A 14,660-nucleotide genomic window follows, 5' to 3' on the forward strand; every position below is an offset into this window, starting at 1 on the left:
ATAGGGACCAATGGCGGGCTTATGTGAGGGCGGCAATGAACCTCCGGATTCCTTAAAAGCCAGTAAGTAAGTAAGTAAGTAAGTAAGTAAGTAAGTAAGTAAGTAAGGGGCATGCAAAACTCGCAAATCACAATAACGCGAATTTTGTACTTTATACACGAATCGACAGACAGAATAAGAAATGAAGCTATGCTAGAAAGGGTGAGTGAAGAAAACAGAATGATGCTGAAACTGATCAGGAAGAGAAAAATAAATTGGCTGGGTCACTATCTGAGAAGAAACTGCCTACTGAAGGATGCAAAGGAAGGAATGATGAATAGAAAAAAAATTCGGGGTAAAAGAAGACAGACAACATTAAGATATATGGATCATATGCAGAGACTGAGAGGAAGGGGGAAATAGGGAAGATTGGAGAATGCTGGATTTGTAGTGAATGAGTTGCCCTTGGACAGAACACTGTGAATTAATACGCGAATAACGCTAATTTACCCTTAACAACACGCTAATCCCTTATTCATCTGTCGTAAAAAATCTTGGCTTCTTTTTTGATAATAATCTAAGTTGGAATTTTCAAGTTAAACAAACGATAAAAAAAAAATCTGTTCCTCCATTCACTCTTTGAGTCGCTTGAGAAACCTCTTGCCTCAGCAACTAAAACTCACCCTAGTACAAACCCTAGTAATGCCGCATTTCGATTATTGTGACGTTTTGTTAAGTGACCTAAGTTCTGAACTGTCAGTCAAGTTACAGCGAGCTCAGAATATGTGCGTCAGATACGTGTGCAACATCCGACGATATGATCACACATCACCGTCCTTCGCAAGTCTTTCGTGGCTCCGACTTAAAGAACGCAGAACTTTACGCACTTTGTCTTTACTCTTTCGAATTCTGCACACCTCAACACCAAATTACCTTTCGTCTCGTTTCCTGTATCTATACTCTAACCACGACGTAAATACCAGAATACTTATCTGTGGCACGCTAAGTATACCTCTTCATAGAACATCTTGTTATTCCTCATCTTTTACAATATCCACCTCGCGTCACTGGAATTCCTTGTCACAAAGTATTAGGGGCTGCAAGACAACAAACACCTTTAAGAACGGCTTAAAAGATAACCTTATTAGCATTTCACTCCAATCATACTGATTTAAACTATCACTGACTACACTGTTGCTTTTTTCTTTAGACATCATCCTGATAGTGCTGTATTTTCAAAATTGTCTCATAATAATCTCTTTCTATTATCTAATATCATTTGAAATACATTAATATTCTATGTAATTTAGTTTAATTCTGCTACACAGTTTATTTCAGTGTTTAATTAATACTTCATAGTATTTTGTTGTTTAATTCGTAAATAACTCTTGTATACATGTAACTCTCATCTAAATCAAATTGTTGAATTCTTTGTAACTTCATGCATATGTATATACACTTTTTGCTGGTTGAGTGGAAGAGAAGGCCTTACGGCCTTAACTCTGCCAGCTAAAATAAATTATTATTATTATTATTATTATTATTATTATTATTATTATTATTATTATTATTAATTTAAAGAAAAATATAAAGCTTTTCAGCATTTAATATATTATATTTGTACTTATTCTATCTATTGTGTTTTTATATTTTTACTTACATAGAGTATTCGCTTACATAATGTAGATCGAACGGATGGCGCGCGACCGGCACGAAGGCCATGCAACACGCGGCAAGCAAAGCGTATTGAGTACGCTCGACAGTCCAGTTCAATCTCTCTGTTGAAGTGGTTGTGTTGACGTTAGATTGCGTGTTATTGTTCTGAATGTATTAGTGAAGTGTTTAGATTCAGGAGTAGTTGTGTTGACGTTAAATTGAATGTTATTTCGGAATATGTATGATAAGACTTTCCTGTGTTAAATTTCACGTACCTCGTTTACATGTTTCGACATATTTATGGGTCATCTTCAGAACTGGTCGTTGTTAGTCTTGGCACCACTTGTTCTGTTTCCTGTGAGGGTGTGTTCCTGTGGTATAGTGCAGAGTCAAAGAGCGTGTTTTTTGAAGTTGAGTTTTGTGTTGAGAATTTCGTGGGGGTGTGTTTTTGTGTGTCTGTATATTTCATATTGTTCTAGTGTGTTTAGTTTCTGGCTTTTTGGTTGGATTTGTAGTATTTCCATGTCTGTGTTGATGTCTGTGTAGGTGTGGTTAGCATTTGTGATGTGTTCTGGATATGTGGAGGTGTTTTGTAATTTTGTTATGGCTGTAATGTGTTCTTTGTAACGTGTTTGAAACGATCTGCCTGTCTGTCCTATGTAGAAGTTGTTACTGGTGTTACATTTGAGTTTGTATACGCCTGTGTGGTTGTATTTGTTTGTTTGTGTGTTGAGATGTTTTTGTAGAGTGTTATTTGTTCTGTATGCGATGTTGTAATTTAATTATTATTGTTTTTTTTTTCTGAGAAAAGTATTCATTTGGGACGAATAATATGGTTTTAGCACTTTTGTTGTAATATATTCAAGGAATAAGGTATTAAAATCAGCACGTTTTATTAATTACATTCTGTATACTGTATAGCGTTTTCAATGATGTCTTTATACAAAACATTAGGCCTACATTTTCTTTAAACAAGGACTCTTTGTTTGGAAGCAGAGGGTACTCCGGTATCGCGTGAAGGCTATTAAGTCATTAAACGCGGATAAATACAGGTTTGTGGGAGTTCACTACCTGCAAGCCGTGGGAGAGAAGTCGGTTCTTTCTTTGTAGTAAATGCGGTAGGTTTTGTCACGTGCTCTCCAAACAGGTTATTGTGTTTTAAACCACATTTCCAAACAACAGACAGTATTTTGTTTTACAGCCATCGCATGCACGCTAGTTCTGTATGTGTGTCGTCTGACTGTGAGAATTCCACCAGTCGGGATGGAATGTGAGAACGTATTCTTTAACGACTAAAATAATTATTTATGTACCACAAAACAAAACTCGTTTAAAACATATTTTACTTCTAGTATAATATCTAAATTAAATAAAAGTAAGGATATACTTACTTACTTACTTACTTACTTACTTACTTACTTACTGGCTTTTAAGGAACCCGCAGGTTCATTGCCGCCCTCACATAAGCCCGCCATTGGTCCCTATCCTGCGCAAGATTAATCCAGTCTCTATCATCGTATCTCACTTCCCTCAAATCCATTTTAATATTATCCTCCTATCTACGTCTCGGCCTCCCTAAAGGCCTTTTTCCCTCTGACCTCCCAACTAACACTCTATATGCATATCTGGATTCGCCCATACGTGCTACATGCCCTGCCCATCTCAAAGGTCTGGATTTAATGATCCTAATTATGTCTGATGAAGAATACAATGCTTGCAGTTCTGTGTTGTGTAACTTTCTCCATTCTCCTGTAACTTCATCCCTCTTAGCCCCAAATATTTTCCTACCCACCTTATTCTCAAACATCCTTAACCTATGTTCCTCTCTCAAAGTGAGAGTCCAAGTTGTACAACCATAAAGAACAACCGGTAATATAACTGTTTTTTAATTCTAACTTTCAGATTTTTTTAGGGCAGACTGGATGATAAAAGCTTCTCAACCGAATAATAACAGGCATTTCCCATATTTATTCTGTGTTTAATTTCCTCCCGAGTATCATTTATATTTGTTACTGTTGCTCCCAGGTATTTGAATTTTTCCACCTCTTCAAAAGATAAATTTCCAGTTTTTATATTTCCATTTCGTACCCATCACCGTAAAAAATAGATTGTTACGAAACCTTCAAAGTAAAGATATACGTATACATTTACCATTTATCTTGTTTATATTATTAAGGTTATGTTATAGCTCCTGCTGTATGAATTATGGATAGTCACGTATCAGAGATTGTTTAAAATAAATTGATAATTCAAGTGGAATGCAAGTGTTTTAATAAAAATGAAACTGAATCAACAAAAATAGTAATAAAAATTATATTACAATTTCAGTCAACAACTTATGAGATTGGTACAAAAACAAATTTTGTTACAATAATAACATCATAATTCTTGGTTGTATCCACGAAAACTTGTTTTTGTTTTTCTTACTATAGACCAGGTATGTCAGAAATCAGACTCTAAATGTGCAGTTATGTGCGCGGATATCCGGTCTGTGCAGACAGCATCAATCAAGCGTTGCTCTTACCCTTTCTTAGCTGCAGGGGTGTACAATAATCTATTCTGCGCTTCTAGGGTTGGATTAAATAGGCATTTGGACATTATAAACACACTTAGCAGAAGGGAAAAAACACGGTTAGTATCAGTGTCTATATTTTGACAATTACAATACAAAAAAAACTTTAGGCTTACTCAGTTATACTTCACAAAGTAGTGATTTGTAAAGCATAATTTATTGATATGATTTTTATATACTATTTGAAGTAAAAAATATTGCAGTAATTTCGAAACAACAAAAAACGAATAAGTATTTCATTTTATGTAGTAGGTACTAATTATTTTAAAGTAATAGACCCTACTCTTTCATTGTTCGTTGAGCATTATTATTTATTGGGGCCATTGGTACACAAATGTTGAAGAAAATATTATACTGCCAATTAATTACATGCAGTAGGACATTGTGAAGTTCTTACACCGAAATAATTTCCATGCTGTATGTCAATATACATTAACATTAATATTAATAAATTATATAAATTGAGGCATTGACATGGGAAAGGTCGTAACTGCCAAAAATTCGAATTTTTATGTTTTTCATTGAGAAGGTAGTAAATGGCCATGCCAATGGCACAGAGAAGGTAGTATGTCTGTATGTAATGAAACGAAGTTGAAAACGTAGTCACTGGATGTTGTATGTGCACAGCTGTTGGCGCGGAGAAGGTAGTATCTCCTTTTACAACATCAGAGAGTGTCTAGACAAATATGGGCTGATAACTGTGCAGGGCAGAATAAGAATCGGGTGATTCTAATGGTCCTGATTTACATTATTGCCAAGAAACATTTTGATTCAGTGGACTTGAAATTCTTGGTTTCAGAACATTCCTACATGAATGTGACAGGGAATTTGGCATCATAGAGAAAAAAAAAAGATGCAAGACCATGGTTCAAGAATAAGTAAGGCCTAATAATGTAATAATGATGAAGGATGAGGATTTCTTCGACTTTTCTGCAGAATGTGACAAGTTTTTGAATACAACTCCTATTAAAATCAGCACCCTCAACTGGATTAGAATCTCAAGAGCTGATTTTCCTCTAATAAAAACAAGACAGTCATTTAATGACCTTGAAATGTGGACAGAGCACAGGATTTTTAAGAAAGGACAGTCATTAACGTCAATCACTAACTTGCAGTGCTTGCAACGCCTTGAAAGAAGACCAGTCGTCCCTGATGCCAAAAAGAGAGACTTATTATCTATGTCAGACTTCCTCGATGAAAAGTATCATGCATTTTACCGAAACATTTGTGCATAATGTATAAATAACGTTAATTCTCAGTTTGGCTGAGGAGTGATTTCAATGTTGTATTTTCATAAAATAGGATTTCACAGATAAATCTGTGCCAGACTTTTCAAATTTCATATGTAACACAAACATGAGTGTATGCCTTTCATTTAAAGCAGTTTCTGTAATAATGTAAGTGACAGAGCGTTCATAAATTTGTTTTTTGCTTCTCCTGAAAACTTTTGTATCTGGAAGTTACTACCTTTCCCATGTCAGCGCCTCAATTAAGCTTAGGATTTAAATTCACATATAGTTTTTTTTGGAAAACGTTGAGAGCAAGTATCGACAAGTTGGGAGCGTTAGTGGAAGAATTTAAAAGTGTAGTTCACAAGCTGTGAAGCGACGATATTCTATTTATGTCAGGTTTAAAGATTTATTAATGTAAGTATATTAGCATAATATAGTGACGTGAGATGGAAAATTTGCCATTATATATTTTTCCAGAAAATTTTTCCGCTTTGCAAATAGTTGGTTTCTTCGCTCCTTACAACCTCAAGAGCATTAATGTATTCATCACTATATTCTCATCACTTACCAGCTTATGAAATGGAAGTCGTAAGTCGTCTAATCTTTGATGGCTGTGTTAGTACACACTCCAAAACAACGTCATTGTCAACTTCGTTTTGCCGTGAGAGTACTGAACTCGTAGGTAGGGGAAATACGACGTCAGCCTCCTTCCACGTAGAGTTATTTACCTTCTCTTGTCGTCAAAGGTCCATCAGCGGCGGCACGTAATTTTCAAAAAGGATTGTAATAAATTCATTGTTTTTTAAAATGCGTTATCTCGTTTCAAGGTTTACAATTATGCTAGATTTCCTGTCGGTAGTTTCTTTGAGATTTCTTTGCACCTAGCCTGCTTTAGATTTTCGAAAACTTTCCTCCTATCATCACCTACGGAAACACAAATTTATACCATTTAAGTAATGAACCTTGAAAGTCACTATTAATTTCAATTTAAAATGAACACAACGAGTGACGTCCTTAATTTTACAGTATATAAATAAATAATCAATATACAGTTCGCAATAATGAACTTATCCGAAAGTTTGTGCATTCCATAATTCTTAATATGGACTTTGTTGAAATGTGGTTTAATATTGAAATGACGAGTGGAAATAAATTGGATGGAACACTGTAAACAAGCAATTCTTTCGTCTTCAAGAACAAATATAATCATATTCCCATTTCCTTTGGAAGTAGTATTCCTTCACAGTTCCAGTTCTCTTTAAACTGCAGTACGCGTATTATTTGTTTGTTTATATATATATATTTACTTACTTAGATATTTACTTATTTTCTTATTTAATTATTTAGGCTTACTTATTTACTTACTTCTTTATTTATTTACTTATTTATTTATTATTTATTTATTTATTTACTTATATATTTATTTATTTGTTTATTTATTTACTTATTTAATTATTTATTTATTTGGCTGGAGTGCGTTACAATGTTGAATGACAGCACTGACATCCGGTCATATAGCTATCACTCACTTATCAACGCACAAATTATGGAACAACTGGATAATACCCACGGCAGACCAATATCGATAGTCGACGCTATTCGCTGGCCACTAGTCACCGGGCCGTACCGAGCCGTATCAAACAAAATATAATCGAAATGGTGGTAGTCAAATTCGCGACTACATTCTTAAATAATTCACTCCATTAGTCAAGTTCAAGGTTTTATGTAGTACAACGGCGGTTTTTTTAATGCATTAAAAGAAAATGAAGATGTAATAAGATCATAAACTAGGTTATCACAAGGAAATTAACAGGAAAAAAGGTGTGTTTCACGGAATACCATTAAAATGACGGAAAGTAAATTTCCGGTTAAAGTTCGCCATGCGTAAAGTACGTAATTATGACGGCGTTGCTGTTTTATTTCTGGCCTATAGAAAAATACCTAGCCTTTTAAGAAAAAAAATTTTAGGAACCATGAAATTATTCACCGCCTTCATTATAGGCCTATTATTTTTTTATCAATATTACGAATCAAAAAGTCATATTATATAATTTTAACTACTACATGGACGAATGAAATCAAGCTAACCTAACCAAACCTAACCTAACCTAACCAAAGCTAACCTAACCTAACCAAAACTAACCTAACCTAACCAAAACTAACCTAACCTAAGCTAAGCTGACCTAACCTAAGCTAAGCTAAGCTGACCTAACCTAAGCTAACCTAACCTAACCTAACCTAACCAAAGCTAAACTAACCTAACCAAAGCTAACTTAACCTAACCTAACCTAACCAAAGCTAACCTAACCTAACCTAACCTAACCAAAGCTAACCTAACCAAAGCCAACCTAACCTAACCTTCGTAAATGCAAGGTCTGTAACCGAATCAAGAAGATATCTCAATAATTTAATCTGCAATGTACACGCAAAAATAAATTCAAGTAAGGATCACGCTCCCACTACATGAGAGGTCCACGCATGCGCTACAGCAAAACTGTTTCTGTCCCGAGCCTCTCGTCATAATTTACTCGCAATATTTACGCAAATACACATTGTCGCTAACAGTGGTGCTATCTCTCAATAATGTTCAGAACGAAGAAGGTAGACAGAGAGAGAGAAAAAAAAAAAGAAATATAGCACAAAACTGTTTTGTCTCAAGACTCTCATCTAAGACACGTAATAAGTCACGTAATCTACTTGCAATATATTTGCGCAAGTACACTTTGTAGCTAACACTGGTGCTATCTCTCAGTAATGTTCAGAACGAAGGCGGCAGAGAGAGAGAGAGAGAGAGAGAGAGAGAGAGAGAGAAAATTTCTCCCGCCAACTACGCCACACACCAACGTCATGTTCTTATGTTGGTGACATTGTGTATTTACTTAAATTTGGTGGTAAACGTAACGGCACGGTTCAAAGTGACCGTGGTAATTCTCCAGTATAGCGCAAATTATTTATCGCCCTATTACTAGTAAAACCAGTTAAGACAAGTAACACAAGTTTAGTAAAAACAGGAATTAAAACTTTATTAATGCACGAAAAATTATAATTCTCCAAATGAAATAATTGGTTTGTTGCCTGCAAGCAACATTTCGGACTTATTTCATTTTAGTAGAATACAGAGCACGGAAAGACAAGTCAGGGACTGTACTTAACTTATTTTACACAAAAAGTGGACTTAATCGGCTTTACTTGTAATAGGACGATATATACATAGGTAGACCTTCTTACATTATATGCACACATACATTTTAAAATTTATTTTACATGTACAATTCGTACAATTGTTTATTGTTTATTGTTTATTTATTGTTTATTTCAAATATACAGAATAAAGAAATCTTTTAATTTATTTATTTCCCTCATTCATTTTTATCTTACTTTCTAAAGGTATGTTCCTAAGGATTTTATTATCTGTCCATTTGTAATTCTTGATAGCGTATTGTATACCTGCCGCCGCGAGAATGAATGTTGATGCAGCCGAGCGTAACTAGAACGTCATGACCACACTGGTAGAAAAGGTGGGTGGGGTAAGAGAGGGGAGTAAAGAGTCGCTCTGAGGAGCTACAGTTCTGCAGGTCTGCATAAGAAAATATGGGTGCTATGCATAGACATTTCCCTAGCCCGCGCTACGAGCGTGCTAAACTAGCCCCGGCTATTATCTGATTACTTGTACAGGATTCATATCATATCGCTAACACTGGTTTATGAATACGAAAAACGTTAGTTCGCTGATCATCCACCGGACGCCCGCGCTAAGAATATCTATGAATATGGCCCTTTGTATGTCAATATTTTACTGTATTAGAGTAGGCCTTACTTTATTTCTTCTAATCTCTTATTTTAATCGTGTAATAGTCAATTAAATCGCATTCGAGTTTTCATTTGTCTAGATAAATCAAAACCTTTAGTGAGATTACTTTTGAAAATAATATTATAACCACATAAACTCTTGTGTGAGTCTACAGGAATGAAATATGAAATTCTTGCCTTAGTAGCCAACACTTTTTTAGCGGTTTGTGGTAACGATCTGACGAACCACTTTTGGATTCAAAAGATCGTTTACAGATTAAATAACTTATTTGATTATTTAAAAAAAAATACAAAACTGTCTCATACAATGTAATTTCGCTGTTATTTCGTAGAAACACGTCATACATTTCGCATTTTGTACCAAATTTCCCATTTATAGCTCATTAAAAAACTACAGTAACGTACTTAATATATATACTTCCAATATAACTGTCAATTTAATTGAAAGACTACAACGTGTTCAAAATGTGTGTGTCCGCTTCATCTTCAATACTCGTAAATTTGACCATATAACGCCATCTTTTCAAGTTCTTTCTTGGGTCCGCCTAAAGGAACGTAGAATAGCATATTCTTGATCTGTTCTGTTTAGAATATTGTTCACTTCTAATCCAAAATATCTGAGAACTCGCTTTGAATATCTTACAACGTTACGGAATCAACATCTGGCCTTATTATCCATTCCTCGTCACCGCACCTCTTTCTATTCATCCTCTTTCACCGTGTCAGTTTGTCGCTTATGGAACTCCTTACCTCGTCATGTCAAGGATTGCCGAACGGTTAATCAATTTAAATTAAGAATTAAGAATTACATACTTTTACGTGAACTCGATTTGTGAGCGTTAGTTGATTTTTATCGGTTATTCTGTATGTATATAAATTGTCTGTAAATAACTTAATTATGTATCATGTTTAGTTAATATTTCATTATAGCCCGTGTAAGCTTGTTGATGTGCATGAAAATGAATTTTATATTTAAGTATGACTTTACTATTTTTGTCATTGTTTCGTTATGTATTTCACTTCTAGTAGTGTGGAAGAGAAGGCCTCATGGCCTTAACTCCACCAGAATAAATAAATAAATAAATAAATAAATAAATAAGTAATAAAATAAATAAATAAGTAAATAAGTAAGTAAGTAAATAAATAAATAATAAAGTAAATAAATAAGTAAATAAGTAAGTAAATAAATAAATAAATAAATAAGTAAATAAGTAATAAAATAAATAATAAAGTAAGTAAATAAATAAATAAATAAGTAAGTAAATAAATAAGTAAATAAGTAATAAAATAAATAATAAAGTAAATAAATAAGTAAATAAGTAAGTAAATAAATAAATAAATACTTATTTTGAGAGAATTTGGATACATAACGCATTTATCGTGATTGCTTCAATCTACCACAGTATTATCTACTTATACTGTTTATTTAATAATTGACGATGCTTTCATTATGAAAATGCACAATATTGAGTATGTATTGTTACAATAGAAGATATCTTTCAACACGTCATTAATCGTGAATGATCAACGGGCTCCCTTCCAGCCTTCCTGCATTATAACCAGGTTATCTTGGACAATAAATTGCAACACACAACACGAGTTCAGTCGCACACCGGATCTGCATTATTACGTTGACAATGTAATTTAGATTTAACTCCTGTTATGACGTTAATAACAAAAGGGTGAAAGACTGGACGATAAACTAGTGTATATAAATTACGTAAACAAAGCAACGTGTGCGGTTATACGTGTGTCAAGTTTTATTTAGCCTGGAGACTTACTACTACAATACGCTTATGCTGTAATTTAACGTTAGCGTTTTATTTACGTTTGTGTAAAATGTTATTTCATGCCCGCCAGAGCTTTGTTATCTGACAGTAACAAATTAAACTGCAGATTGCTGTGTCAGGACTGCTCAGTCAGATCATCGTATTTATCTATCACTTCATTCATACAACAAGCGAGAGAATCGGAGAGATACAGCTACTAGCCACTGTTGCTTAGATATGAGATAATAGGACATGTAAGTTTGATAAAAATCAGAAAATCTGCAATTAACACTTCCAAATTTATATTTTATATTAAATTATATTTTAGTATGTACCCTAAAGGGATAGGAGAAGAAATGTCAACATCTATTTGGAGGATTTAGTAAAGAACTGTTTTCAGAACATGGGAGGAGTGATAGTAGGAGGAAGAAGAATAAAGTGTATAAGATTTGCTGATGATATGGCGTTGTTAACAGAAGAGGAGATGATACAGAGACATCATTTTATTTTACTAACATTTTTAATATTAACCTGTCTATACCTTTGGATTAACGGTTGAGAACCGGAAACGCCGTTTGCTACCCCCTTCCACGACTGGAGTTCGATGATACTGGCGTAAAGTACAAACAAATAACTTTACTAGGTATAGGAGGGAAGAAAAGTAGTTCATCCATTTACATAAACTAGGAAATATCGCGATTTTGAGATTGATAATTTTCATTAGGTTTTTGTTTAATCAAAATACAGTACAGTATTAACAATAAGTGTTTTTTCTCACGAACTGAGCTATCCATTCGGACGTATTCATTATGCAGTGTACATTTTACTGTTTACAGCACATTAGCGTACACTATAGAGAATGAAGTTAAATTGAAAAATAACCATAATATGGATATTTAAACACAATTTTGAAAATGGTGGCCGTTCATTTCGACACAGGCATATTTGCATATTATCGCACTATGGACTATTGTACCTAATTCCAATTGCCCCCGATTCGTCCTTCGTACTAGTTCGATTAATTGAAATGTGTCTCAGTGAAACTTACAGCACAGTCCGTATAGGCCAGTTTCTATCTGATGCTTTTCCAATTCACTGCGGGCTAAAGCAAGGAGATGCACTATCATCTTTACTTTTTAACTTTGCTCTAGAGTTTGCCATTAGGAAGGTTCAGGATAACAGAGAGGGTTTGGAATTCAACGGGTTACATCAGCTTCTTGTCTATGCGGATGACGTGAATATGTTAGGAGAAATTACACAAACGATTAGGGAAAACACGGAAATTTTACTTGAAGCAAGTAAAGAGACAGGTTTGGAAGTAAATCCCGAAAAGACTAAGTATATGATTATGTCTCGTGACCAGAATATTGTACGAAATGGAAATATAAAAATTGGAGATTTATCCTCCGAAGAGGTGGAAAAATTCAAATGTCTTGGAGCAACAGTAACAAATATAAATGACACTCGGGAGGAAATAAAACGCAGAATAAATATGGGAAATGCGTGTTATTATTCGGTTGAGAAACTTTTGTCTTCTAGTCTGCTGTCAAAGAATCTGAAAGTTAAAATTTATAAAACACTTATATTACTGGTTGTTCTGTATGGTTGTGAAACTTGGACTCTCACTTTGAGAGAGGAACAGAGATTAAGAGTGTTTGAGAATAAGGTTCTTAGAAAAATATTTTGGGCTAAGAGGGATGAAGTTACAGGAGAATGGAGAAAGTTACACAACGCAGAACTGCACGCATTGTATTCTTCACCTGACGTAATTTGGAACATTAAATTCAGACGTTTGAGATGGGCAGGGCATGTGGCAAGTATGGGCGAATCCAGAAATGCATATAGAGTGTTAGTTGGAAGGCCGGAGGGAATAAGACCTTTGGGGAGGCCGAGACTAGATGGGAGGATAATATTGGAATGGATTTGAGGGAGATGGGATATGATGGTAGGGACTGGATTAATCTTGCTCAGGATAGGGAGCTATTGCAGGCTTATGTGAGGGCGGTAATGAACCTCCGGGTTCCTTAAAAGCCATAAGTAAGTAAGTAAGTATTATTATTATTTCAGTACATGACATTGAGATTCTACGGTGAGATTTGGTAACAGTTAACAGCAAAGGAGAAACGGCCATATCAAGTCTTTAGGAAATAATCTTACGTGAACGCCACTGTGCATTCTTGATATTTAACGCGCAGCTCTACTTTAAACCAGCGGATACAATTTGCCGTCAGACAGCTCGTCGCTATAGGAAGCAGCGGTCAGTGGCGTTGTTAAACAGATGTTCCGTACCAAAACCACCACTTCTATATTCAACATTAAAACCTGAAACTCACTCCGGGTGTACTATATGGTCAATGTTCCGAAATTTGTGGGGCAAATCACAGATTTATACCTATCGTAATTGAAAGTATTTCAACAAATGGATTTAGATAATTTATTACACTTAGTGGTTAATGCTTTCGTTTTTTTTTCTTGCTCCGGTGTTTTTAATGTTTATTACTACTCACCCAATGCGCGGAGAAGTAGATTCCTTTGACTAGACCTTCCAGCTCGGAGTACCGCACTTCGCTTCCCGACGCCGACGATTTGGAAGTGACTCGCTTTCCACCCGGGAGGTAGGGCCCCGCTTCCCGGAGTACTTCGGCCAGAGGGCGGGGTGTCCAGGGGAATCTGGCGCCGGTTGGGTCTTCGTTCAGTCTCTCACAACCACCACTAGTAATTAAACGGCCGGTGGCGCCCTCCAGGAGCACCAACGTGGGGGCGCCAATCTGCGCCCTGTAGCGACGGCTAAGCCTCACCTGCAACAAAGAATCCCACCGTCAGCATCTGCTGGATCCCTCCTATCGATCACAGATGTGTTTTCTTGGACTTCAAACTTTCGTTTATGCAAGAGATTCCCAAAGTGTGGGTCGCGACCCCCAGGGAGGTCGTGTAAGGGATTCAGAGGTGTCGCCAGACGATTTACAAAATAAGTAAAAACGTTTCTTATTAACATTTATTTTGTATTTAGAAACAGAACATAAGAATAAAAAATGTTTCAGTAGTTAGTAGGAAATTATGCGACTAATATGCCTGTTTGGTCCCTATAATTGGTCCCCTATTATTTTAATAGCAATAAATAACCTTCCAGAATTAATTAAAGCAATAACAATTATGTACGCAGATGACACTACTTTCCTATGTTCTTCCTCTGCTCTAAATCAATTACATGCTCTCAACAACGACACTCTATCACAGATGGCTTTATGGTTTGAATCTAATGGTTTCTTGCTTAATCAAGAAAAAACCATCAACTTAGTCCCGGTTGCAGAAACGCAAATCAAATCAGTCCCTGATCGCCAATCAGTTGATGTCTGATTTATTTGACTGTTCATTGCGTTGCACAAACGTGAATCTCCAATCAACTTGTCTCAATTTACTAATTGCTGATTTGAGAAAGAAATGCATTTGACAACAGCGCTGTTTAGCAACCACAGCCAATTTGATGCTCTTTAAAAGTAGCGAAACGCATGCATCAAGTGGGCGGTGACTAGGAAAACAAGTGAATGTTTTGCTGGTTTGTTGCTTTTTGTAGGAAGGAAATAGGCGGGTTCTATTTGTATATAGACTGCAATATAGTGAAAAAAAATGAAGCAAACAAAA

At 35.3% G+C, this 14,660-nt stretch overlaps 1 protein-coding gene across 1 annotated transcript in view; it reads right to left on the minus strand.

The window, feature by feature from the left end:
* LOC138711714 (nucleoredoxin-like) overlaps positions 1-14,660 on the minus strand; it is a 498,087-nt gene that overhangs the window by 178,750 nt on the left and 304,677 nt on the right. Inside the window, exon 2 of the mRNA XM_069842867.1 lies at positions 13,526-13,816. Coding sequence (XP_069698968.1) covers positions 13,526-13,816 — 291 coding nt within the window. The remainder of the gene's footprint in view (positions 1-13,525; positions 13,817-14,660) is intronic.

Source organism: Periplaneta americana, chromosome 13 (assembly GCF_040183065.1).
Source record: "Periplaneta americana isolate PAMFEO1 chromosome 13, P.americana_PAMFEO1_priV1, whole genome shotgun sequence".
In the NCBI taxonomy this organism is placed as follows: Eukaryota; Metazoa; Arthropoda; class Insecta; order Blattodea; family Blattidae; genus Periplaneta; species Periplaneta americana.